The sequence below is a fragment of the Papilio xuthus genome, unplaced genomic scaffold (genome assembly GCF_000836235.2).
Source record: "Papilio xuthus unplaced genomic scaffold, Pxut_1.1 DF826159.1, whole genome shotgun sequence".
Lineage (NCBI taxonomy): Eukaryota > Metazoa > Arthropoda > Insecta > Lepidoptera > Papilionidae > Papilio > Papilio xuthus.
This window is the reverse complement of record NW_013532490.1, coordinates 1,948,391-1,975,953: the sequence shown is the minus strand read 5'-3', so window position 1 is coordinate 1,975,953 and position 27,563 is coordinate 1,948,391. Positions and strand designations below refer to the sequence as shown.

The 27,563-nt window shown below is 35.9% G+C and overlaps 2 protein-coding genes across 4 annotated transcripts; one reads left to right on the top strand and one right to left on the bottom strand.

Annotated features, from left to right (window-relative positions):
* On the top strand, positions 1-1,313 carry LOC106123109 (uncharacterized). The gene is made up of 2 exons (XM_013319246.1): positions 1-272; positions 813-1,313. Exons 1-2 carry the CDS (start codon positions 86-88, stop codon positions 1,298-1,300), a joined length of 675 nt encoding a protein of 224 aa, XP_013174700.1. The 5' UTR covers positions 1-85; the 3' UTR covers positions 1,301-1,313.
* Positions 1,314-2,442: 1,129 nt separating this feature from the next.
* Positions 2,443-27,563, bottom strand: LOC106123108 (uncharacterized). 3 transcript variants are annotated; one of them, XM_013319245.1, is made up of 18 exons: positions 27,425-27,563; positions 25,194-25,358; positions 24,657-24,894; positions 24,393-24,548; positions 24,073-24,215; positions 23,592-23,717; positions 22,953-23,141; positions 22,509-22,607; positions 22,171-22,356; positions 21,639-21,761; positions 20,662-20,789; positions 20,162-20,325; positions 13,743-19,728; positions 7,400-13,700; positions 6,043-6,153; positions 5,685-5,829; positions 5,321-5,571; positions 2,443-5,144 (listed from the first exon to the last, which is right to left on the bottom strand). In XM_013319245.1, exons 1-18 carry the CDS (start codon positions 27,509-27,511, stop codon positions 4,152-4,154), a joined length of 15,591 nt encoding a protein of 5,196 aa, XP_013174699.1. In that variant the 5' UTR covers positions 27,512-27,563; the 3' UTR covers positions 2,443-4,151. The 3 variants fall into 3 exon arrangements, with proteins under 3 accessions (XP_013174699.1, XP_013174697.1, XP_013174696.1); XM_013319243.1 differs by having other exon boundaries at positions 7,400-16,311; positions 16,345-19,728; XM_013319242.1 differs by having other exon boundaries at positions 7,400-19,728.

Below are 27,563 nucleotides of genomic sequence, written 5' to 3'. Positions count from 1 at the left end.
AGGGAGTGTAAACTGTGTTTTGTATTATTAACATTGTTATTTATAGATAAATAAAGTAATAATATATTGTGAATTTTAAGTGAAAATGCCTAAAGAATTTAAATACGATGTAGTACTTCTTATTGAAAGTGTCCGTGATAGACCGTGCCTTTGGGATAAGTCGTTGGAAAATTACAAAGACCGCGTCGAAAGGAGAGCAGCTTGGGAAGAAATATTTTCAATTTTGGACGAGGGCTATGAAGAAATGTCGCCGGAGATGAAGAGGACAACGGGTAAACAGTAAAATACAAAGTGCATGTTTCCATTTAAACACGACACGACAGTTTTAACCGTGAAAATCTACTGTTCCACACTTGTACTGCCATAAAATTGTCTCTGTTTTTTCAACGAGAATGAAAGAGATGACAATGTGTTTTTCACACAAGTGTTTCGACGGTAAAGTCACTTCATATTTTAAGGAAGTAAAATAAACTTGTCGCATTTTATTTATGTAAATAGTGATATACACGATGAATTTAATAGTTTTGTTATCAAACTTTTCGTAGTTCTCATGTAAATCTATTTTTTCTACTTTTTATCAATTGTTGCTTACATCAACCAAATTCATCGCACCTAAAAACTATTTAGGTCAGCATTTCGGTTGCATTATATTATTCCCAATCCTTTTTCATGTGCTAATACGATATTCTATGCTCACTTCCACTCTCTGTTCATCCATAAAACGCCCACTCCTGGGCTTATTCCTCCCCCAATAATCGGTCCTGGGCTACCCGCGTCTAGGATACTAACTTGCCTATATTCCGTATTTCCAGGTGAACTCATACTTAATAAATGGACAAACATTCGAGATACATTCGTGAAGACCCTTAAGACGAGAATGGGCAAGCCTAAGAAAAAGTATTTATTACATGAACATCTTAAATTTCTTACAAAAATAACACCAGAGGATCACTGCAATCTTGATGTTTACAATTCCGATGTACCCATATCATATTTTAAAATAGAAAAAGAAGAAATAGTAAAACCTAGTTATAGCAGAAAGAGAAATAAACAACAAGATGAAAATGAAGCGATCCTACCAAAGAAATCATCAGTATTCGATGCTAGTAATGAAATAGATTTCGTTGGCGTTGATGAGACGAACGATCCTAGGGTTATGAATGAGGATGAAGCATTTTTTGCGTCCCTACTTCCCACAGTCGTAAAATACAACGAAGACGAACGATTAGAATTTAGAATGGAAGTGTTGGCTGTAATGAAAAATATAAAAGATAAGAGGAAATGTTCCGAAGACAATTAAAGTATTGGAATAATGGGTGGGTGGGCGTGTTCACAAAAGTACAAAGATTCTGTTAAGAAATGGAAGACAGGAGTCACAAAAATGCTTTTTAAGGGCAAAGATTGAAAGGTCTTCCAATGTTGGTGAACGTATATTCGTGCGAATTTTTCATGTGGAGAAACAAAAGATTTATAGCAAAGTTGTGAGAGACGTTACATTTTAGAAGTGACTGTTGTGCTCTCTACGAAGTTACGAAATTAAAAAGTCTATTTTTATAGCGACAAATGTACATATTAAAATATAAGTACACAGTACAACTACTGTTTTACCACCAAATAAAAATATTTTATATCAAAACCTGTTACTTTTTGTTACCCTTCTAGTCATTCACTGTGCTCAATAATTATGAAACAAAATAAAATAATCTAGGCTTACAAAACACATCTATGACAGAGAAGTGAGGATAGTGCTAACTTTGACATACGTGCGAAAAGGATAGGGAGATGATTTATCCTCGAAATATTTCTTGGGTGAAAAATGGGGACCGCAGGTTAGAACCGCTACACACCTTCAGTATTAACTGAACAATTGAAAAGTACAGTCAAATCTTACGTGTTTAGTAAAAACTGAGAACTCTACATATCAACTGAGCACACACAAATTTTTAACTATAATTCTCAACTGTTCAGTTTAAACTAAACGTGTGCAAGCACTTTTTAGTTGTCTTGTTCTTGGGCTTCTGTTTCTTGCTATAAAATAAAATACATTAAATTAATCGATAAGTTTTAATTACCATTTTTATATGGAGCAATTTTTAAAATAATATTTACATTATCACAAAGAAAACAAAAGTCACAAGGTTGAAAATAAAAAAATCACATATATGAAACACAAATTAGTTATTTAAATTACATCTAATAAATTTTAAAAATTAAATAAAACAACATAGGACAAAAAAAACGTTTCTCCTCAATTTATATCTGACAATATCGACCTACAATATTTGCGAACAACAATATATTTGGATTATATAAAAAAAATTTGAACCTTACGTTTACGAAATGGCAGAAAAACGATGTCGCCTTTAATACGGGGGAGAGAAATTAAAAAAAAAACATTTCAAAGGTTTCAAAAACATCTTAAGTAATGCGTTACTAACATTGAATCACTTGACCGAAGAATTATCGGGTTTTGTGGCCGCGCCGAATCACGAAACATTACCTAATACAACTATCTTACAGCTACATTAATCGTGTTTCGGATGAGAAAATATGAAACATATTGATTTAATTCAAGGTCATAAATGTCATTTTATTTAAATGATAAAAATAATCATAAATAGTAGTAGTTGATGGGGTCCACTAGTAACTAAAAGAAGAAGAATCATGAAAAGTTAAAACGATTACTAAACATTGATTAAAATAAAATTGTTGAATCGTTGAATTATATGTTCGTAAATGATTAATTTTCAACTCCATTTATTCATGACAACTAAATGTAATGCCTTATATATCTTGATTTTTGATATAAATAAAACATATTACTGGTAACTTAGCAAAACTATCACTATCTCACTCTATTCCATTGAGGTTTAAATACCTAAAAGGTAACGTAAAACTGTACGTAAAGCTAAAGTTCAACTAAAACAAAGTAAACTCGATTTAAATCAAGAAATTTCAATATTTATCTCACCACAACACAATGTATTAACGTCCACTAATTAATATTCATAATAAACCCGCGTTATGATATCGGGCATGACAATTTGCTATAAATGCGCCCGTACTTGCTAAATTCACTAAATCTTAAACATTTCTCCCCATCCTCCGCACTTTATATACAGTGAGAAAGTCATATGAACATTTCTCAAGAATACAGCTATGTTGAATAGTTATATATTTTATCTAAATCTGCATATTTATATACAGAAGCGAGTTGAATACTGAAAGTTAGTATTCGGTGCGCCTTCCGCCGCAACACTGACATTTATAGTAGTGACTAGACGCTCCCCGAAAGCGAAATGGGCGGGCTAATTATTTACATAGTATATAAATTAATCTATGGATATTAAAAAAAATTCAAATACCTTAAATAAATTGATCATTTAAATTATCGGCCGCTCTTTAAATTATAAAAAAAATTGATAGCAAATCATTTTATCGTAAATGTAGTACAGTCGCGTCGAAAAGATTCTTGTTATTTAAAAATAAATATCCCACTTTTTTAAAGCTGGTTTTATAACGGTCGATAGATTTTGTGCATCACCATGGAAGTAGCTTATTATCTAGACGAATATAATACATTATTAGAGTAATATAAAAACAAAATACAAAACATTTTCTTTGAATAATGTGAAACATACTAAGGAGAAAATTTAATCAGTCTAACATCAAGAAGGGGACACATTTAACATCGTATCGAAGTCGCTAATTCCTAGATAATATATTAAATTCACGTTTGAGTATAGCCTGTAATTTCTAAAGGAAACACTTAGCCTACAATCAAATTATACCTACAGAAGTACAGTTTTTACAATCATCTAGTATTTCATATATAATGAATATATTACAAGAATTACAAAAAATAATAACAATCAAAATGCCTCAATGAGAAGTCACGAAGAAGCGTACAAAAGATTTGAACTGACCGGTGACAGATCGCAACTGATTCACTCCTAACACTTAAAGGAAACGGCTTAAGCTAATCAACAGAAGGTACAGTCGCGAAATTCAGCAACACAAGGTTATATACAAAACAAGTTTAACAATTTCTTTTTTTTATCACTATATTAAAACTACAAAATGGAACCTCACGCGAATGAGATCATCGTTCAGTCTGGTATGCTTGGCTTTATACAAGTGGTGTGTCGTGTTTAGTGCATGTTGTAGTCCAGGGTGGGCTTCCTCGGCTTGGGCTTCTTGGGGCGCGGCGGCAGGGGCGAGCCGGAGCAGCAGTGGCAGCAACGCTTAACCACGCCGCGGCCGGACGCGCGCCGCCGCACGTCCATGCTGTCCAGCCTCTCTCCGGCTCTCGTCTTCCCCGACAGACTCCTGCCCGGATCCCTGTCCCCGGGATGGTGGTACACCCGCTTGGCGGGATACGTGCGCAGCGGTGGCATGGCATCGTCGGCCGAGGAGCCGTCTGCGCTGCCGCTGCGGTCTATTCCCCTCGCGTCCTTGATCACCGAGTCCAGTCTCACTTGCGGGCCCATGAGCCCGTATGAGTCCATGGAGTTGTTCTCGTCGTACGGCGGGCTCTTGCAACACTTTTCGCTGTCGCTGCTGTAGTCCATATGTCGTCTGCTCTCTAAGCGATCCATCATAGAATTAGATTCCCAATACAGTTCCGGCGGGCGCTCCGGTGATAATCGATCGTAGTCCACGTCCCCTGACATGGATTCGAGCGCCTCCCTCGAGCTGTCTTCTCCCATCATTTTGGCATGGTCACCATCCATCAATGTGTCAGTATCGTCCATGAGGAACCTCGGATCTCGTTTGTCATCATCGTACCCGACTCTTCTGATGACCTGTGTGGCGTTGCCGACCGAGTGGACGATGGCGGAGGCGGTGTTGGAGAGATGCAGTTCCCGGGAATCAGTCAGGATGCTGTCGTACCTCGTTAGGCCGTCATCTTTTACGAGTACGGTGGATAGGTTGAGGTTGTGTTGTTGTGCGACCGGCGGGTTGATGATGTTCTCCATGTGTGTGTATCTGACGTTGTGCTGTATGTGAGGGCTGTCGTGACTCGCCTGGGAGATGACAGTGGTCTGCGGGCCCATCAGCACCGTACCCGGGGCTCTACTAGCATGGAATATTGTCGATGTAACATGACGGCTTTTAACTTCCGATATTGTATAAGGATGCATCTGAAATTATTTATTGAGTTTATAACTACTCTTCGAAATATAATTTATGGTCCAATAAAATCAAGGTGATGTACAAATGTGTCGCAATATATGCGACACAGAAAAATATAGCATAGAAATGAGTGTTTAATAGATTAATTAATTATCTATTATCTAGAATAATGAATCACTTTTACCTCCGTTTCTTCTGTTGGTTCCTTATGGAAGGTTGTATTGGGATGTGACCTTGCAAACTCCTCGTGATCCAAGGTGATAGTGGCTCCGTTCTCAGTCACCGTGACTATACCGACGTCATCCAATCCCAGATTCATGGCCAGGTCACTGTTGGTTTCCTCCTGCAGGTCGGGGCGCTGCAGGAGGTGGTCGCTGGCGATTTGATCGTCCATGTCAGGGCGAGGCATGCTTTGGTTAATTATAATTGGTGGAGCTGCAACACAAACAGTAGTATAAAGAAACAATTTGGACCTTTTCGTGACAGTGTAAAGGCTAAGTTTATGTCCAAGACCCCCATTTTGGTCTTATGGTCTGAATGATACTCACGTGTGTGCGGGCGGTGTGGGTGCGGTTCCTGCGTGTGGTCCTGCTGTGCCGGAGAGCCGGCGAACAGCAGCTCGGCCTCCGGGAATAGTTCCGAGGCAGACGGCGAGTCCACGCCCAAGTCTTCGCATTCCTCGGATAGCGATTTCTGAAGTCACGGCATTTTTAAACTTTTAGCTAAGCGCAATGCAAAATGTTACTAACAATTAAAACTATTGTATGTTAAGTGTTCTTAGAACTGCTGGTCCAATTCTAAAGAGTGATTTATCATTTAATTTGTATTCTTTCTCGTAATGTTAGTAGTTGGATTGATTTCTGGATTATTTGAGTATAGAAGATTGTTGATTGAGAAATTACTAACCTGCAGCCTTAGTTCGTGTTCCAATATAGCATACTTATGCCTCAGGGCTGCGGCGGTCACGTGAGTCAATCTATGTTGTCGGTGTGTGGAAATGTCTCTCTTCTGCACAACCTATACACAATTATTCAAAATCAATTTGTATAAATACTACTAAACTAAATACAGCATGATATTTTTTTGTTATTATTAACAGGAAAAGCCATTAAGAAGTTTTTTTTTAGAAAATAATTAAAGCAAAAAGCTGGAAAAGTATATTTTTGTTGTTGATATTTAAACAAAAGTTTTTTTTAGACTACGACAACGATTAAGGCTAGTTGAATACCATGTATGAATTCCTAACAGCTGTAGTTTTAGAAGAAAATAATATGTTTTTAATACTATAGTAATAAAGATTTGGAAGTAGGATGACCATTGACGCAATTACATGCACAAATTTAATGCAGGAACTTGACAATGAGGGTAGATATAAAAGAACCCTTTCGTAACATGCAAAATAAAATGAAATATGATTTCATTTCGCTATTTTATATTTTATTAATAGAAAGGAAGCAGAATAGAGTTCTCCTCGAAATTAATTCAGTAATATAGAAATGATACGACTATTCGAATCGGAGGCAACATTTACTATGAAAAATAACTTTTAACTTTTTCATCTTCGTTACCTGTGAAGGATGCCAGGGTTATATACTTTTGGTTGTAGCGACTTTGTTTTTCTAATTACATATTTTTGTTTTATTATTGTTTTTTTAACAATTAAGTATCATTTTGAAATACTTATAAGCAAGGAAGCATGTTAAGGCTATTTGACAACATGAACAAATGCAATTAGATGATATTTTTTTTATTGTTCAGCTGAATGCAGCGTGAATCAACATGTCGCATGTAAGTATCGATAACGGCAAAACCAACACGGAACGAAGAGGAAAGCATATAAAACAAAGAGAGGCGTGCAGGTTCTACGTAAGAAGGCGGATCTATAGGGGGGCTGCGACGGTACTACGATGTTGTCACCTGAGGGTAGCACTTATCGTCGCAATCAGACGCGTCTACATCATAACCGCATCGCGGCGACTCATCCTGAGTATCGACAACGTAAGACCTTTTCGTTTCTACTTCGAACATCTTATCAAAGATCCTTTGCGCCTCCATTTCGGGACTGTATCGATCTGGGATCGGGTCCTGTAGTTGCAAAATGGAATCACTTTCGGTTTACGATCGGTTATTCACTTAGGAAATATTACGCCGAGGAATAAATAGGTAATATAAGTAAATATATGGTATAGGTTTGATAATACATTTATATTATATTATGAATAGGATAAAGAAGTACTTAAATGTAAGAAAATGCTGTACTTACAAGTACGGTCCTGTCCAAGTTGTCGGTGCGCACAGTCTCTTCGTAGGTGTATTCGTGCGTACTGGCCGATGTCGGAACGTTCCAAGGCTCGGACCCGGCCGGACTCGGGGTCCGTTCCGGTTTAACATCTTGGGTCTCTTTTTCGGTCCAAGGCGTGGCTGCCGTTCCAGTTTCGACGAGGCCTGGGGGCGTCGTTGCGGATGGGGGCGATATCGTGCTGTCGGGCGGCTGTACCGTCGTCGCCGTTGCGAAGTTGAACGCGTGGAGATTGTGCAGCGCTGCCGCGGGCAACCGCACGTGGCGCACACCGGTCCGGGCCAGCATGGGTTTCAGCCCAGCAGGACCGATCAGCCGTTGCAACAACAGCGCACCCGTTGTCCCTCCTTCGCCGCTCACGGTTAACAGTTTTGGACCACGATTTGTGACTATAGCGATTTGCTGACCCTTCAGCATAGAGACTGGCAGGATATAGTTGGCCGGCATAAGCAAGGCCGTAGCGGGCTTTCCCGTTGGTCCCCGGGCGACGGTGATAGTCTGACCATCCGCAACTATAACATTACGCTGCAACTGCGGTCGCGGTTGAGCGGGCGGTGTTTCGTTTTCGAATGACAACTTTCTTGGCAGTTTACGTGGACTGTCTTGCGGCGAAGGGCTTTCTAAGCAGTTCTCATTATAGTCGCCTTGTGATGTTCCACAGCTGCTGTCTTCGGAGCCCATAGTGCGATTGGCGTCATCGCCATGTATGGGACTCGAGTCTCGTGCACCCGATCGTCTTGAGCCACTAGAACTCTTCTTTCGCTTCGAGGATCCAGGATTGGATGGTGGATTTGTTCGTCTACGGGGTGCTGGTTTGTTCTTATCCGGACAATTCTCAACTTGCTCTCTATATTCGGCTAATATATAGAGGATTCTTTGCGTCGTCTGCTCATCTTCTAGCGGCTTCTGTGTTGAGGGCTTAGGCGGTACATTATTTAATTTTAATGTGTTTGGAGGATTCGACGAAGCTTTAGGTCTTGGTCTTGATCTAGAACTAACTTTAACTGGCTTTGGATTGCTTTGTTGCGCAGATGTACTACTGGAGGTTGTAGCAGATGTAACTGTTTGTGAAACCTGAATGTGACTCGAAGAAGTGGGAGATTCAGTTACTGATGAATCTGGGGATCGGACGAACGTTGAAGTAGTTGGTGTTGTAACGGTAGACTTTCTATTCACATATGCGATATTAAACTGTTGATTTGTTCCTGCAGAATATAGTACTTGAGATGGCTCTGTAGCTGTCGGTCCGGCTGAGGCGCTGTCGTTCGCTTCACTAGACGTGGTAGTGTGAGGTTTCGACATAGAGTTAATTGCAGTAGAATTCGGGTGTACCGTGCTCCTTTCTTTGACTTGTTCCAATACCATGTCAAATTCTCTTAATTGTTCAAGAGTCGATGAACTCAATTGTGATTCCGGGGGACTTTCGTTAGGTACTTTAATTTGCCTCGTCATTTGCGTTTGTGGTAATCTTATAGTCTGTTGGCCCAGTGGCGGTGCAGCAGTTAGCACCAACTGTTGATAAACAGGTTGGTTGGTGCCTCCGATGACGTTTCTTTGTATTTGAAAAAATGATGGTCTAACTACCCTCGTACCAGATACCATTTGTGGTGCTTTACTCAACATCGGCAATTTTATTCGCATCTGTGTTAAAACAGGTGGTGTTTGAGTATTTTGCGCACCTTCATTTAAAGTACCAGTATTATGATTTGGTTCATCAGGTGACAAGTCAGAGGTAGTCGTTGTTTGTGGTACAATTTTAATTATAGATGGTTCAACAATTTCACCTTGATTAACATACTTGACATCAGATTGTTTGTGGTTAGAGTCATCTACAAGCTCTGTACTAGGTACTGTTATCAAATTTATTGTCTGTCCTCCACCAATATTGACAGGTATTTGTCGTGTATAAATAACTCCACCGTGCATAGTTTGAATATTCATAGGAGTATTCGTAGGAGTAACGGACTGCTTAATGTGTTGAACTAAACTAGGTTGGGCTTGCGAATTTTGGGGTGATTTTCGCAACAACAATGGCGGGCTACTGATTTGCCCAATGTGATCAAGATTCATACCATTATCGGAAGTTTCAGAAGTATCATCAATTGAATTCACTGGCTGTAAGTGAGCGTCGTTACTATTCATTTCGCTTTCTTTTTGATTTTCCTCTTGAAATACAGGTTTTCCAAACGCTTGATTAAATTTTGGAAGGCTTGTGGCTTTTTCTGGACTACATTTACTCGAAGTATTTTGGATAAATTTAGCATAGTTTTCCTCGTAAACAGATCGAGATTTTATTTCTTGTTGTGTATTGATGTTTTCTTGTACAAGTACATTACTTGGTACAGGAGGTGATGGGCTAAGTTGTTCAGTATTTGACAGGCCATCTTGTACACTTTGAGCTTCGATGGGCTGTAATCTCAGAACCATACTACCTTGATGTGGGGCGTTTAGCTGAATTGCTTTGCCGTCGGGAGATTTACACACGAATTGTAACATTTTTTGTTCATTTGAACCTTGGACATTAGCAAGATTAGTAAGAAGATTTACCCTTTTAAGAAGTTGATTTGCATTGTTATCTTTCGTATTTCCAGTGTTGACTATGTGGAGGAGTTGGTTGTTAGTTTGCTGTAATCCAGATTCTACCAGAGACAAGGCCCCGAACGAATTAGTTTGCTGTACAGGGGTTCCGTTAGAACTGGCGTTTGTATTTGGGCCCTTGTTTTGTACAATATGCAAAACAGGAGCAGCATTCGGTGTATTTATAACAGACTGCTGAACGTTATCTACAAGTGTTATTTGATTACGTTCATCATTTTTTCCGTGAACAATATGCAATACTTGTGGTGCTAAAGATGGCGTCTGTGCATCAGATTCTGCGCTAGTTGTCTGATTTAAAGGTGGAGGAAGAATTTGTGCTAAAGCTTGCTGCAAAGCTACTGCGTTAATGGATGCGGCATTTGAACAACTGTCTATGTGATTTTGAGTCGAATCAACGTTGTTTTGATGTAATTTTTCAGACATAATGTCTGAAAAATTACATTCTGAACTGTCCTCAACCGTTGTAGCAATACCAGCGGCATTCATTGCATGAGCTATCTGATCCGTTCTCTCAGATACATTATTATTTTCGTTGTTACTTGATTCAAAAAAAGTCGTCGGAGTATCTATCTCTGGACATTCATTTCCAACATTGGGGTCGTAATGATAAACTGAGTTATTTGTATCTTCTTTTCCCAACATTCGCAATTCCTTATTTCTAAGACTCAAATCCTGAACTTCTTCGTGATTATAATCTTCTTTAGGATCAATTTTACAATAAATATATTCAGACTGCAAAATTTCTTGGTTATTATGTAAATGTGCCGGTTCCTGTGATTCTGTTATTTTATGACAATCATGACGATTATACTCTGCTACTAAGGGTAAACTAAGGTCTGCAGTTGTGAGTTCTGTATATTCTGTTTTTACTGGTGACTGGGATTCTTCATGTGAACTATTTTCTTCGGAACATTGCGGAGGACTGGCGTTTGCAACTTGCGTTACGCGGGGATCACAACTAACAGGGTTTTGCGCAGCAGTACTTACCGGTAGCTGACCAATTTGAACAACTTGTACAATAGTTTCGATTGGAGGAGGTTCAATAAAATCATGCAAGTAAAGGTCTAGTGGGCAATTTGTGAAATTACAATCTCCATTGAAATTACTCATCATATCCTTATCCTTCAAATTATCTCTCATCCAGTTATACTTCAACTCCATGGCTGTTTTCTTAAAATACGAACGTACCTTGTCTTTTAATTGTATGTAATCAGTGTAAGGTTTTAATTTAATGTTTTGGTCTTCCATGGATGAATTGGATACCTCATTTGAATTTTCGCAGTCCACATATTCATTGGACATTAAAAACGGCTGAGATTGCTTTACGTCCGACAGAGTCGCAGCCGAAAATTTTAAAGTTTTATCCTTCTTTTCTAAATTTTGTATGACTCTGCCGGACTCCTCACCAAAACCCATACTGAAATTGGTTTCACTAATATCATCAGAAGTTATTGGATATTCAATATAACTAGAGGATAATTCTTCCTCCAATGTTTGTTTTAAAGGATCCGGAAAACACGGCGATTCTGAATTGTCTTTAAAGATATCAGACGACTCAGTGACAGATGGCACGTGGTATGTTTCTTTTATGGGCCAAGCCCTGTGTAAGTCCGTAATGTTAATGTGTTCTTTATCAAATGACCTTGTATAGGAAAATTTTATAGAACCATAATAATTTAATAGCCGTTTATACTCTTGACCATACGCTGTATTTCTTTGTGTGACAACGCTTGCTTTTAAATAATCGATGTTTTTGCTTTTTCTGTATCGTTTTCCACAAATTTTATAATCTAGAGAATTTTTGCGTTTTATGCCTCTTTTACTTAATTTGTCGAAAGAATAATTTTTATTTTCTTCTTTGTATTTTGAATATGTTTTTATTGGTGGTATAACTGTAAAACTTTCATCGCTTTGTACATCAACAATGGTACTAGACTTTATTTGGACCTTATTATCATCGTTATTTGTATCATCACCTTGTTTATCATTACAAAAGTAATCACCTTCATTAACTACATCAGAAAATAATGTAGTACTTTCCAAAGGAAACATGTAACATGTGCCAGCAATAGGATCTTCATACTCAATTCCATTTAATACAATTTCAGCATTATCTTGATAAACAAGTGTCACATTTCTAAGAACATCGTACGCCTCTTCAGGTACTTCGTCGTTTGCTACATTACTATTTTCAATATTTCCTAGAACTACATTTACTTTATTGGTTACAGTTGTTCGTTCTTCTGAATTTAAACAAATTTCATCCTCGGTGGTGACATTTGAATGATTTAAGTCATTATAGACACCCATACTAGTTGTTGCATAGTTATGGTCCGTGTTAATGAAATTTATTTTATATTGAGACTGGCTAAATTTTACTGAATTATCACAAATATCTTCTGAAATATTAATATTTGAAAATAAAGTGTCGTTAATATTTTGGGTTGGATTTAATGAATTAGAAATTTCCTTGCATATGTTTGCATTAGCATTAGTTATTGCTGTCTTTTCTAATTTGATATCATCAATGTTGTAAACATCAATTTTTGTACGCTCGGTTTTATTTAATATTTTTGCATCTTTTGAATAATCACCATCACAAATTCCACTTTCGGGTTTTGGACTGTTTAGATCAATATTATCATCAGTCAATGCGCCAGGTTTGTTTTTAACTTCTTCAGTAATAGCAATTTTTTCGCAGGATGGTGTTTGGTACCTTCTTTTAAGTAAAAGATTACCATCTTTTGCTATTTTTCCAGTGTCCTGTGATAAAGGATATAACAAATCTAAAACTGAGTTACTTTCGAAAAACTTTAATGCCAGTTTACCCAAACTTTGAACTTGAAAGATCGGAAGTGTTTCAATAGTAGAAAGGGCATTTTCTGTTTCAGTGTCATCTTTAATATCCGAGACTGCAACATATTTTGGACTGTTATTATCGAACATATTAGGATCTTGGCGAATGCATTCGTTTGAATTAGCAGTTTGCAGAAATAAATCACGTTTTGTCATTGACCACTCTGCATAACAAGTAACTTCAAAAGACACAGGTAGTTTTACAAACCCTTCTTGTTCATTATTGAAATTTTGAACTTTATCGATCGCAGTATAATCCATTATTTCTCTGCATATTAAAAAATCTGTTAATATTGAACAAGATGAGCTTCGTTCAATTTTTGATTCATATTTATCCTCGTCCTCTTCGACTACGGGATGTATTAAATCATCATTCATATTGCTATACCCGGCGACGTCTTCATTTGTAAGCCGGTTATCACTTTCATTCTCATTGTAAAGCAAAGTTTCATCTACTGGTGATGTTTCTTCATCCAAGAGATGAGGTATTTGACTTTCCTTTTTAATAGAACTATCACAACGCACAAGTTCCACATAACATTTCTGCTTTGATACATCGTATTTTTTCACTAAATCATCGCATCTGTCAAGTTTTAAATAACAATCAAAGTTATATGTGTACTGTTGTGTTATTTTAAGAGGTACATGAAAATCTTGATTTTGTTCTTCAGTTGTCGCAGAAGTAAATTCTATTTCACTATCGTCATTTATTATCAACGTATTCGGGACATTTTGAATGACATCTGTAGTAGTTTCAATTTTAATTTCCCCAGAAACTAAATCTATCTGTTCGTTTAGTATATTATCATTACCACAAACGTTTTCTAGCAGCGTGGTTTCTGAAACGTTTTTATCAGACAGAGGTAGCGGAATTTTAGTGATTTCGGATTCGTCGCTCTTAATATCCTGAAATTGTTCGTTTCCTGACGATAAACTTTCCTCTATGACACACGATCCTTTATCTTTTATGCTTCTATTTAATGCAATTAATTCTTCTGTAGAATATCTCGTTAATGAAACAAAACATTTACTAGTTAACTTCTTTCGATGTTTTGCAAAATCTTCGTTCGAAGAACGAATAAAGAAATTGCCGGAGTCTGTTTGTAAAGTAACACCAGTGTTAATTTCATCATCGCTTATCAAATCTATTGTTTCCACCTCATTTGTATTATTCAAGATCCTGTTTGTCTTCGTAGAATGCCTGATTGATTTCTTTTGGAGAACTTTACTACTGGAAGTCATTTTATTGTTAAAAAAATTTTTCAATAATAGATATTTAACTTCCGAATTGATTTTTAAATTATTGACATCGTAATTCTTTTTTCCTGTGATAATCGCTTTAAATTTTGTTCCGGTAGGCAACACGACACGGAAAGCTTTATGAGCTTTGTTTTTTGATTTTTTGGACGATATTTCTTCAAATATTACTTGATTTAAGTATTTTATTTCACTGTAATTCTTTTGGTCTCGTTTTTTATGAGTAAAATTTTTATGGGTTAATCTATGACTTTGTAATTTGTATTTTGCAAGTTTATCATCATTATTTATAGGTAACAAGTTCGTCAATTTGATTGGAGAAACGCTCGCATCAGACACCTTATCTAGATCTATCACTTCATTATGAACGGTTTTCTTTTGTTTTATAGAAGAACTGTTATTAGTGGATAAGAATTTTTGTATGTTTTTATCCTCACACAAATCATAATTTTTTATAAGTAGTGAGTTTGTACTGGTTTTTTTTCTCGAACCTTCTTTACCAATTACTTTTTTAAGAGTTTTGATTTCATCGTTCGGTTCATCGTCGAGTTTTTTTATTGTACTTTTCTTTTTGTTCAAGCGGCGTAGATAGCTTTTGCCATTAGAAATTTTTGTACTATTAACAATATCTGTGTTAGATTTCTGTTCGTTGAAATCGTGTTTAAAACTAATTTCGTCAACTTCGGAGTCAGGTTTTATATTATTCGCTTCTTGATTTTCTTTGATGACTTTTTGTGATTCGTTTAAGTCATTTTCTTTTTCTTCACCTTTGCCGTTAATTTCAACCGCTATATCCTTAGGCGCAGGAATATCCTTAATAGGTGCACTTAATTTAGTTTTCGATATAACTGACCCTATCAACTGGTCTTCTATGTCAAAGGGTTCATTTTCAATCGAGAATGTGTTAATTGATTGGACAGTTTCGACTTTTTTGGAGACATTTCCATTTATTTTAAGGTTATCTTTAATTCCTGTATTATGTTCTAATTTCTGAGTTGCATTATCTTGATCATAATTTATAATTACACTTGCTTTAGATTTTCGTACTTTCAGAGCTTTTTTCAAACTATTGGTTATATTAGTTTTTAATATTTTTGTATGTTTTACAGTAGATGTACCTTTTAGTGGTGCATTAGTCATTTTTATTTTACTTTTTGTATTTCTTATGGCATTATTCTTCCTTAATATTATTTTATCTTTATCCATAGCGTAAGATGAAGGTATCTGAGGCGAACGATTACGCCGTAAAGTACCGGAATATCTATTTTTTATTTCATTACTACTCTCTTTTGATTCTGCATCATTTGTTTTATTCTTATCATTTTTGCACTTTTCCAATAATGCATTGCTCGAATATTCGACAGATGAATTTTCATTGAAATCCTCATCAGGAGTTTTTATGTTTAAAACGCTATCATCTTTACTTTCGCTTGAATTGCCGCTTTTTTCTTCTTTTCTATTTAATGCCATATATGGTAATGGTATTGGTGGCAGATTTATATAATGTGTTACTTCTCTATTTATTAATGCCATGCGCTTTTCTTTCAATCTTTCATTTTCTTTGGAAGATATCATTGCGTCAGTATCACCTAAGGATTCTACTTTTGGATACGACTTGCTGTCGTTCTTTGTATGTGATAATTTATCAACCTGTACTTGATGTAATTCATTTCTTTCACGATTCAAGATCAAATTTTTATTGATTTCTAAGTCTACATCAGGAGAACTGCACGGGTTCTTTAGTATAATTTGATTTTTAATTTCGCTTGATGTTGTTCGACTTTCTATAAATTGATTAGAATGGTCGGCACCATTGAGGTTTGGTTTACAAGCATATTTCATAGGTTGGATAGTAGAATTGGGTAACGTATCTTTTATGTTATTTTGCGTCCCAGTTTGCGTAAACGTATTGCCATAAACAACTGGTGGGGCTGCAAATGTTGTTGTAGGTAAAAAAGAAATATTTGGCATACTGTTGACATTTAAATACGTGTTGGGATTGAAGCTACGAACTTGTGCATTTTGGTTTCCTTGTATTTGCATGGTATGATATGGATCGTAAACCGTTTCTGAGCCAATAACAACAGTCCTTGGCGGTATTGTAGTAAAAATAACATTTCTTGAATCTACGTTACTTTCTCTCCTTGGGTAAACATCATTGCTAGCACGAGATAAATGCAATGAACTTTGACTTTCACCAATAGGGGATTTATTTGACGCAATCGTTGTGGAAATGTTTTGTACAATACTGTCTGTACGAGTCATTTTTATGGTTCCAGCAACTGCTATATTAGAATAAGCTTGACCAACACTGCTCAAAGACGACGTAGGTTGTGGAAACTGTGCTAAATTTGTATTTGTAACATTCCGTACTATATTAGTTGTTGCGAATGTGTTATCTTGCTGGAAAACTGTTGCACAGATAGTTTCTACATTCGTCTGTGTATTATCATAGAAACTTTTTTGGAAAGGAGTTACAATAGTTGAGCATTGACTTTCTTTCTTGTCTGTTACATTTGCATAATGTAAAGATTCATCATCTGAAATCAGTTCGCCGATTTCTTGGCGCAGATCGTCATCCATGAGTTCTTCTAAGATATCATAATCAGAATTCGGTATACCAGATATGAAGGGATCTTGGTTGAGAACATCGCACGTATTCTTTGGTATATCGGGTAACGATGTTTTGGGTACGTAATACATATCTGTCTTCTGTATTTCCTGCGGCCTACTTATTCTTTTCGGTAAGTCTGTTGGAGTTGTTGGAACAGTAACTACTGTCTTCTTGATCGAATCTGACGGAACAACTTTCTGATAATCGACATTACTACCATAAGAGGTTTTAGGGGCCTGTTCGTTTCTTTTTACCTTCTCTGCTTTCTCTGCTTTTTCTGTATCAATTTCCTTATTAGCAAGGTGCTTTTGAAATGAATCTTTGTTAAGTGCTACATCAAGAGCATTGGGACCACGGCTTGGTGTTTTATGTTTCAAAAGATCTTCCATGACCAATTTCCAGTCTGATTTTGTTTCGATATCTAAGGATGTTTTTTTCTGGATGTGTCTCTCCCTTTTAACTGGCATCTTAATTTCAGAGTTAACATCCTGTGTTGTACGTGCGACTTCACAAGAACCATCCGACTTCGACACTGATTGTGACGAATAAATCATCGTTTTATTTTCACTTATTGGCATTTTTATGATTGATGGATGCGTTTGATAGCTTGAAGAAATTACTGTATTAGTTTTGGACTCACACTTTTGGACAGTATTTTCATTTTTGAAATCATTCAAACTCTGGACACCTGCTCCACCCAAATCACGGGGGTTAGAAATTGCGTTATGGGTGAAACTTTTACTATCGGTTTTAGATTGGGGTGATGTTTGAGCAGCATGTTTAAATTTCAATTCGGATTTTGTTACAGGACTTTGAGCATTTAACTTATTCTGCTGTCGCAAAAGTAATAGTATATCTTGTTGGTCCTTTTCCAATAGCAAAGACGATTTTGTTGTTCCGATTGTTCCATCGTGTTTTTTAGCGTTTTTTACTACGATTGTTTCCTCGATGGCATCTGTTTTAACCGTGATGGGAATCTTTATATCATTCGATTTTATAACGTTGGATACACCAGATTGATCTTTCGTCAAATTTGGGGAGTTACTAATAACTCTCTTTTGTATTGTTAATGGGTCATCAAGTCCTGTTTTTTGTACAATTAATGGAGTACGGACTTCTTTCTTTTGTATCATGGATGGAGTATCTTTTGACTGTCTGTTGTGAACTCCGGTTCCAACTCGGGATATTGTTAAATCTTTGGTTTGGAGGTAGTGGAATTTTTTTATTTTATGATCAACAATTTGTTTATCCAATTCAGTGGACAATTTTGTTTCTTGCATTTGTTTAATGGTGCTGGTGGCTTTAGGTCTCGCATGACTTTGCTTGTTTTTATGCATATAATTAAGCCTAGCGAATGTATTTGGTGCTTCAGTTATCTTTTGGTGTACAATAGATTTGGCACATTGCGTTGTTAAAGCTGAATGTATTTTTAACTTATTTTGGTTAGTTATAGGAAATGTGTTACTCGAAGGTACATCCTTGTAAAGTTCGTCTTCAATAGTACCAGCATTTATGGTTGCTTTTAATTCATCTACAAAATTTTTGTAACTAGATTTGGTCTCCTTTGTACTTTTCAATTTATCGCATTGTTGCTGCGGCTGTAATTCATTTAAAATTTTGGCTTTCTCATATTGTGGCTGATTTCGAGCTAGAACTTGTTTCTGAGCAATTCGTTTTTCCTTATCTGGCGATCGTTTGCTGTACACTTTGTGGCTAACATTTCTGCCTTCAGGTTTCGTAACAGACGAAACAGTTTTGAGTTTACTTTGAGTATCATTGTCCTTTAATTTCTGTTCATTCAATGTGCTAGTATATTTTGCCAAGCCAAATACAATTCGACCAACATAAAGGTTTCCTGAGTTATTAGATGATATCGGATTTCCATTCAATATGCTTCTCACTTCACTAGTTGAAGGACTTATGTGTTCGAATTGTTTTATATTTGCATTATTCATTGGCGTATTCTGGTGCAAAGGAGAACTTGTCGATGGCACGTAACATGGTTCTTTACTATCGTCCTGTGCTGTCTTGCGTGGCAGCACCATGCTATGTTTATGAGCATTTGAGCTTTCGATAGAACTTTGTAATTGACTTGTAGTGTTTGGTTGGATGTTACTGTCATTCTTTAACCTTCTGAATTCTACCAATTTCTTAATACTTTCCTTGACTATTGTATCGTCTCGTTGGTCTGGAATATCTTTATAGTTGATATTAATGTTAGATTCCTTATCATGGGTATATTTAGTCTGAGGCGATATTACTGGATTAAGACGTAATTCTTTCCTTTTATTTTGGTTATTTATTAATGCTTCATTTATCACTTGGGACAAAGGTTTGTTATCGTCATCTAAATCATCATTTAATTTACTTTCCTTGTAGAGTGCTTGAAGACTTCGATTACTTTTTTCTGGGCTAGAAATATCATCCATCGAGTATAACCCGTCAAAAACAACATTGTCACTGTTATCGGAGTTGAGTGATGGTATAGACAATTTTCTGTTTTGATTCTGTTCTTCACTTTGCTTCTCTAACTTTTCCGAGATATCTTCAACCCTCGTAACTTTCATGCCAATAAGACTTGATAAGGGAATAGATGTTTCTGGGAGACTTGTTTTATCTTTCTTCTTTCGTTCTTTCCTTTCACCTTTCTGTTCCTTCTTTTCAGACGTAAATTTTTCAGTGCTGTCTTTGTTTTTGCTCGATGATTTTGTCTTTGATTTTAATCTTTCTTTACTGTGTGGTCTCTCCTTTTTCTTTTGATTCTGTTGATCATCAGATAATGAAAGTGGATCGATTTCTTCATCAGTGGAATCTAGACGTTTAGATTTTTTCTTTTTCCGTCTCACTGGGGAGGAATCTATATCTTCTATACAACTGGATATCGCATCTTCCGTCTCTGAGTCGAAAAGGACTTGTTGCCATTGATTTTCAGTCTCAACTTCCTCATGTTCTACTAAATGTTCGTAACCTTCGCGGGACAAATTTTACATATATCAGAAATATTATAGGAGATATTCGATTTTTTTCATTTTTGAGGCTTATAATTTATCATCGATCGACAATTCGATTTTAAAATAATTCCGAGATTACATTACAATTTTTTTCCATATTTCAAATATACAAAAAAATGTTAACAGAATAGAACATAAAAGTCACACCTTTATGCTATATTTAGCTTAAAACGTTAATAACTATATAACACACATCCCAATATTTTGGCTTTTGTACAATGTTTATTTTCTTAATTTCATAAATGATAACTTTAGATTTCGGTTGTCTATCTTATGCTTTTGCATACGGCATAATAAATCTTATGGGAACTATAACAGAGTTATTTTCGTAAACCGTAGTAGAAAACACAACAACGTAATAGAAATTGCTCGCATATTAATTTCACTCACCTTTCTCGATGCCGTAATAAATATTATCTTCATCATCCTTTTCAAATGGTAAATGTTGAAAGGATCGAGGATCCAGATTGAGATACTTGAGTTCGGTGGTGAGAGCGCGCGTGCCCCCGTCAGTCCGCTCCATGTACGTCCTGCAGTTCTCCAGCAGGACATCCCTATGCAACAATAGCAATCAAGTACAAATTTAATCATCATTGGGGATTATAAGTTTAAACATAATCCGGAATCGTACGAACGCTCGACAAACGCGTCTGAGTGAGACAGATGTATGCATTTTCCATAACTTTGTCTCGCTCTGACGCGACGCCCGAGCGTTATTCGTATGATTCCAGATAATGTCTTAATAAAGCTTAAATTAAGTTATTTGTTGATTTTTATGACAGCTGAGGAAATTTATTTCGTACCCATTGCAATTAAATCTCATTTGACAATTACAATTCAATAAACCTAAACTTGTCATAAGAATATAGCTCTTAAGATGATTGTCTTACCTGTTAATATCCCATGAGAGTATTTTATGCCTTGGTCCGGAGAGAAGTACTGCCAAGTCTTGACACAAGTCAGTTCCCAAGCCAATCGCCTCTCCTTCCGTTAGTACGGCAGTTGACAACACATTTGCCTGTAATTTTTATAACAAAGGCTCAAAATTTGTTAAAATCAAGATTGAGTGAACATGAAAATTAACCTCTTAGTACATGCCCTAGAGTTAATTAAAAATAAAAATAAAATCTTCTACATCAGTTTCCTTGGTTGATCTTATCAGTTTATGATAAATGGAAATTCAATCAAGTTTGAGCTAATCCATGTTATAAAGGAATAGCTTTTTAAAATTAAACTGAATATTATTGAGTGTAAATTAATTTGAAATTATTTTTCCTTTTGTATTATATTTACTGTTTATTGTTCAGACAACAAATTATTTTAATTAGTCCTGAAAATAGCTAATAAACTTATATTGATACCGATGTTACATCTAAGTAATATGTCACATAACAGACATGAACAGACATGCAAAATGATAAAAAATAAACAAAACCAGGCAAATTTTGTTACAATGATAATTCTAAAATGACATCATAATATCCACCGATAATTAAAGCTACAAATTAAAACTGAATACAAAGATATACATTTTGTTTGGGTCTACATATAAACTTACGATAAGGTTGCCAATGCCTCCATCCTTTAAGGTGAGACAGCATGATATAAAATAATACATAAATAGTGCGAAGAGTAAACAATATTCTGCTCAAATTATTACATTGATGAGAATAAAATTCCCCGGAAAACTTTGGTTGTGCGATCAGTTGATCAACCAGTCCATCAAACAGTTGTAAGACAAAAAATAATTGTGATATTTAATGAAAAGGATTTTGTCCTTTTGGATATGTTGACTCCATCGATCCACTTCCTATATGTAAAAACTATTTTCTAACTTGTACTGTATTAGATAAAATTGTCTACTTACATTATTTTGTATTTGTTTGATATTCAATGTCTCCGAAGTCTTCACAAAGTTAGTCGTCGTCCGACTGTCCGTAGCCCAACTGCCAAACTCCGAGTTTGTGTCCGCTGAGGCTTCAGGGGATTCCTTTAAAATTTATACAACAATATATCAAAAATCAACAGTTTAAAGGATAAAAAATTATCGGAATAATACCAAATATTACATTGCACAAACCAAACATTATGTATTTTCCGTTTCATGTAAAATACATAGAATCCTTAAAAAATCAGTGTAATTCAAATCTTATTTTATAACATATGCTTAATTTTATGTGGCTGTAGGCAAAAATACTTAAGTTACTAGCTGTAAGTACCCTGCGACTCCATCCACGAGGAATTATAAAAACATAATAAGTAGCCTATATATTCTTCAAGACTATGTTCTACATCTATGCCAAATTTCAACAAGATGCGTTTAGCCGTTCCTTAGATAACTTCTAACAAACATCCATCCATCCATCCAAACATTCGCATTTATTAGTAAGATTACTCACATTATTAGTAGTCAATGGTGGTAACGGTGGCGCTGCAACAATGCGCTCGTACATCGCCGGCGAGGGGTGGACAGAGAATGCGGTGAGCGCACACTCGTAGTTCAAACGTGGACTCTTTGACAGCAGCGAGCCCAACTGTGTGAACCATGTGCTTAGCATCTGCTCTGTTGACCTTGCCTCGGACGCCTGGACAAATATATATCATTAAATTTTCACTATTTATCAGCGCGGAATTTACAATAAAATTAATTAGCCTATATGTACTACATTTAGGCCAAACTTCAACGAGATTCACACAGCCCTTCTGAAAAATTTCAGAATATTTATATCATAGTTACCTTTTCAGTCTTTAATTTGAGCCTTTCCAGTTCATTCATTCCAGTGGTTATAGCACGCACGTACAATTCGCATACGAATGCCTTCATTTCATCTTTGCACTGAAAATACATTATTAAAAAGATTTACAACTCCATCATATAATGTAATTTACTTCCTATATGCTCAAAAAAAAAACAAATTTAATCGATTAGTTTCAGATTGCACAAACTAAAAGACATTTTCTCGTCTTATGTACTACCCATACTTTGCTAAATCCACCTCCCATTCCTTCCCTTCCTTATTAAAGGATGATAAGGGGAAAAAATTAGGTCCTCGGTAAACATACTCATCAAACTGCGAAGAGACTTCCATTTGACGCCTGTCTTCTGTGTTTCTGGTCAAGCTGGTCTCGTACAACAGTTGGTAGCAATGTTGGATGTTGTACTTTCGTATGCTTGTGTTACCTTCTCGGCGACAGCAGTGGCCAGAGTGTGCAGATGCGCGGCGGTGGCGGCGGGTGCTGCGAGCGCGTTGGCAGCTCGCGGCAACCCCTCGGGCGGGATGAGCGCGGCGAGGGAGCGCGCACACCGGTACAGCGCGTCGTACACCACGCCCGCGCACGACGGTAACACCATGCACCGGGTTATTGTCACCTTCGTACAAACAATATTACATTAAATATGTATATCTAAAAGAAAGTTAAAAAAAATGTGCATCCTTACTCATTTTAGTATGGTATTCTTATATCAGATAAGGTTTGTGTCCTAATATCTAAATCTATATATATTAATAAAATTGCAGTGTCTTTATGTAATATCGAGAAAAAAGTCATGTTTAGTACACATGATGCTGACACCTTGGTGATAGCAGAAACGAATTTTTAACACATTTGATCTGTTTGCCAGCAAAAAAAAAAGTAGGCTATAATTAGGCTACTTTTTTATTTAATTCTAAATTAATAAAATTACGGTGACCGTTAGTACTCCTATATATAATAAATCATTCTTCTAAATTTATTTACCCCTATGCAGTTATAAAAAACAACCTTTTTCGCCATACACTGTTTAAATAAACAAAAAAAACTAACAATAAATACTACAAACCTGTGCAATGAGTTTAGCAACCTTCTTGGCGTTCTTCCACAGCTTTTTCTCGCGCGGCAGCTTGTCCACGTGACCCAGCATCCGCTCCACTAGCTTGTAGCCGCTGCGCAGAGAACGCTGTTTCGCCTACAACAACCGAAACAAAGATTACTTACTGTCACACTAAGATGAGTTAACAAACACATTGCAATGATACTTTGAAAAAAAAAGAGTTAACAATATATTTTGTACAAATTATACACAGTGGACAACTATGGTTCATCCACCAACATGGCCATTTACCAACAAAAGGTTGGTGCATTACTTATCCATACATCTCATATTAGTAGTTATATAATTAACTCTCTTCTTCTGCATATCCTCATTCACATAATCCATCCACAATTTGTTCGGTCTTCTGCCTTTGTCCATCCACACCTACATTCAATTTCATTTCTTTTGTTTATGTAATCTATCTCAAAAATAAACCTTTTGTTCTTACCAATTCTATACACCGCGATGCATTGTCACCCTGGTAGAGAAGCACAAACTCCAAGTCTGTGAGGAGATCCCAAACTTCTGAGTTAAAACCAGCTTCCCTACTCAATGTGTCCGCAAACGTCGGTTCACTCTTATTCATTTTATCTGTGAGAAAAAAATATCCAATTACTAATCCGAAAGAATTTGATTAAAATTCCCAAGCAATATAACAAGAAACAACACAAATGTACTACCAAATTATATATGAATGTGCTCACTTTTGTCATCAAAGTGCTCAACTTTGTTGATGAAATTGCTCTCATTTGTCATCAAAGTGCTCACCTTTATCCTGTTCATGCGTGGCCGCGGATGCTCGTGCGCGATCCATGACTGCAGTGGCGAGGGAGGCAGCGATGTCGGCGCACGCCTTTGACATCGCTAACTGCCGCAGCCGCGACACGAACATCTCGCTGCGCTCTTCTCTCAGCCATTCTATTACTGCAATATATTTAGAGTTGAATCAGTCAAATCTACACTTAGGGTCTGACTTAGTTGTATTCAGATGTGTATGTGAGATAAATTCTTATATTTGGTAAAACAGCGCACCTTCTTTATCGCTGGGCTTTTCTTCTGTGGGATTCGATAGCCTCTTGAGGATTGGATGTCCCCAAGGATTGGAGAGCACCTTCTTGAACCACTCCGCTCTCTTCAGCAAATGGATTTCCCAGAAAAGACCCGATCCATTTCTTTTCGAGATCGCGTCTTTCCCCTCTTTGATATGAACATCGATCGCTTCTACCAACTTGGCATGCTGTGGCAATATTTCTGGCTTTTGCCATTCCGTCTAACATACAAAAAAACACAGAAATTTGAGATATAATTTATTTGTTTTCTTAAACAAATTTTAAGACACATTTGGACAGATTTTATATAAAGTAATTGATATAACTATCAACACATAGGAAGAGAGATCAGAGATGGCGAAACAACGGCATTTACGCCATGAGTACGAGGTAACCATTGCACTTGGTCAACATTAATGTGGGTTTTGAGTGACGTCTCAGTTTTGTGAAAGAGACTTAAAGGGTTCTTTGGTAAGAGCTACTGACTGCAAGTTTGTCAATGTATAAATAGTCATGTTACATGTAATATAGTCCGTGCGGTGTGCGTCTGCAGCCAGCCGAGCAGGTGCAGGTGGAGCTTGGGAGAGCTCTGCAGGCACAGGCTGTGGATGCACTCCCACGCCTGGCAGAGGTGCTGAGTGCGCTCCTGCAAGCCCCCCTCCCCACTCAGCCGACCGTCTAGGAACTGTATAATACAACAATGCTCTTTGTATTTGTTGTTGAAAATATAAATAAAGGTAGCAGTTGCACATATCTAAAGGGCTTACTTGCAACTGTTGTTCACAAATTATCATGGTTAGTAATAAAGATGTATTTGTGAATAAACATCTTATGCGAGGAAGTTTAATTTAATAATTGAATGACATAACATATTTAGGCAGATTTTAGTATATTTGTACTTTTCTTCAGTTTTTTTTTTATGAGAACCAAAGACAACAACCTATAGACAAACTATACAACAAGATCCTTGATCTCTCAATGTATAACATAGGTTTTCTTAATTTTTTATTTTGCACTTTAGCAATTTTATAGATCTGTTTAGAAACTTCTATTGCTTTCTTTGTTCTTTTACAAAGAGAAGGACAAGTTTGGCATATTCTTATACAGGTGTTTGGAGTGGAAACTGGTAAGGATAGAAATAAAAATACACCAAATGAAAATCTCTATCCCAGTAACCTTCTTGGTGTGCACCGTGCATAAGGAAAATAAATATTTACTAATTATTTCAGAGACCAAAATCTATAAAACATATCATCATCTCTTTCATTATCTTTTAAACAAGGATTTTGGTCTCAGAAACCCAGAATTAGTGACTCCTATGGTATGGTAGAAATTCTATCAATCTACAACACCCGGAAACTGACATTATAAAACATAAATTTTTCCTACCGCTACAAGAAACTATGAATTATAGGCTTGTGTTTTGTTTTAATAAAATTTTCATGTAATATACTTCTGCAGTATTTAAGTCTGACACTATTTCTATAATTATAACTGCTTTCAAATCATTAAACAAGACAATTGTACAAGATTTTTGTTTTGTCTTTTCCTGTGTTTTATAAACTTCAATCATGACAGATTTTTATAATACAAAAAATAGCCTGGTTTTTCTGGGGATATGCAATAGTTAGAAGAATACTAGACTTGAAAATTGACAGAAATTTTTGAATACAACTAACATAGTACTTATTTTTAATTTTTTTTAAATTTATCGTGTGCTAATGAAGTTGCAAATTTTTAATTGTTCATGTTAAAATACATTTTAACATCCATCAATACAACATAACAGCAGCTATTATGAGATTGATTTTCATTAAAATTATCAATAATAGATATTTTTTTACATGGTGATTAAATGAACCAAAGAATTATATAAATCAATTAAGAGGTATATACTTTTCATGAAATAAAAATTTTACTTTAATAATTATCACTATACTTATCAAATAAATGAATGTTTCTTTATCTTATCATTAGATTAGGATATAATATTAAAGAAAATAAACAATATAATTATTATTATCTTCCAACAGTTGAAATCATTCTAGTGTTGTGTGTGTTTGTAATCAAAAATTTGGTTGAATATTGCACAAAAAACTTATGCAAAATTAAAAATATGTTACTTGAAAGAATAATACATACCTTGATTTTAACTTTTGTTTTAGAATCTATGGCAAAAACATTTTCATTTCTTTTACAGTACTATTAAATATTAAATTTATTAAATATAATAGATTATATTTAATAAATTTAATATTTAGATAATAGATTTTTTTTCTTTCTTTCTAATGTAAGCCATATATACTTTCTTACTGCTCACAATTTACAATGCTTTATACAACATATTGCTCATATAAGAGATTAAAGAGACATATGGATTCAATATATGTTGTATGTCTATACGTACGGAAATGATCTAATTCAGATAAAATTCAAGAAATACGTGATTATATAGATTTGAAGAATGTCAGACATCATCAATGATGGTTCAAGATGCCTACTATCAAGTCTGATGAGACAAAAGCATACTACAAATAAGAGTTTAATTTTGTAACGACTTATGTAAAAGATTTTTTATAAACTAATTCCCATAACATTGTATGCATAATCATTATGAAATAAGCTTATATCTATCAAAAACACGAAAACAAGAGCAGGTAGATTGCAAATATGGCGGCCATAAAGTGATCTTACAATCACAACGGCGTCACACTTATTCGTGAATATCTAGTATTTTAAAACTAGACTAACCTTGTAAAGTTCAATAAAATATAATTTGCCTCTTGGGCCACTTGACTGTTTACAATTCACGTCTTTTCCATCATTTGTCGAAGTCATTTCTCAAGAAAATATCGCGGAGAGACATTTATGCGCTTGTGTTTTCGTAATG

What these genes read in the sequence shown, in the direction of transcription:
- LOC106123109 (XM_013319246.1), top strand. Translation starts at nt 86, where the DNA reads ATGCCTAAAGAATTTAAATACGATGTAGTACTTCTTATTGAAAGTGTC. An exon ending in GGAGATGAAGAGGACAACGG is followed by an intron (nt 273 to 812) that starts GTAAACAGTAAA and finishes CCGTATTTCCAG; the next exon opens with GTGAACTCATACTTAATAAA.
- LOC106123108 (XM_013319242.1), bottom strand. Translation starts at nt 27,511, where the DNA reads ATGACTTCGACAAATGATGGAAAAGACGTGAATTGTAAACAGTCAAGT. An exon ending in TTATTACGGCATCGAGAAAG is followed by an intron (nt 19,729 to 20,161) that starts GTGAGTGAAATT and finishes TGTCCCGCGAAG; the next exon opens with GTTACGAACATTTAGTAGAA. An exon ending in ACTTGGACAGGACCGTACTT is followed by an intron (nt 6,154 to 7,399) that starts GTAAGTACAGCA and finishes AATTGTGTATAG; the next exon opens with GTTGTGCAGAAGAGAGACAT.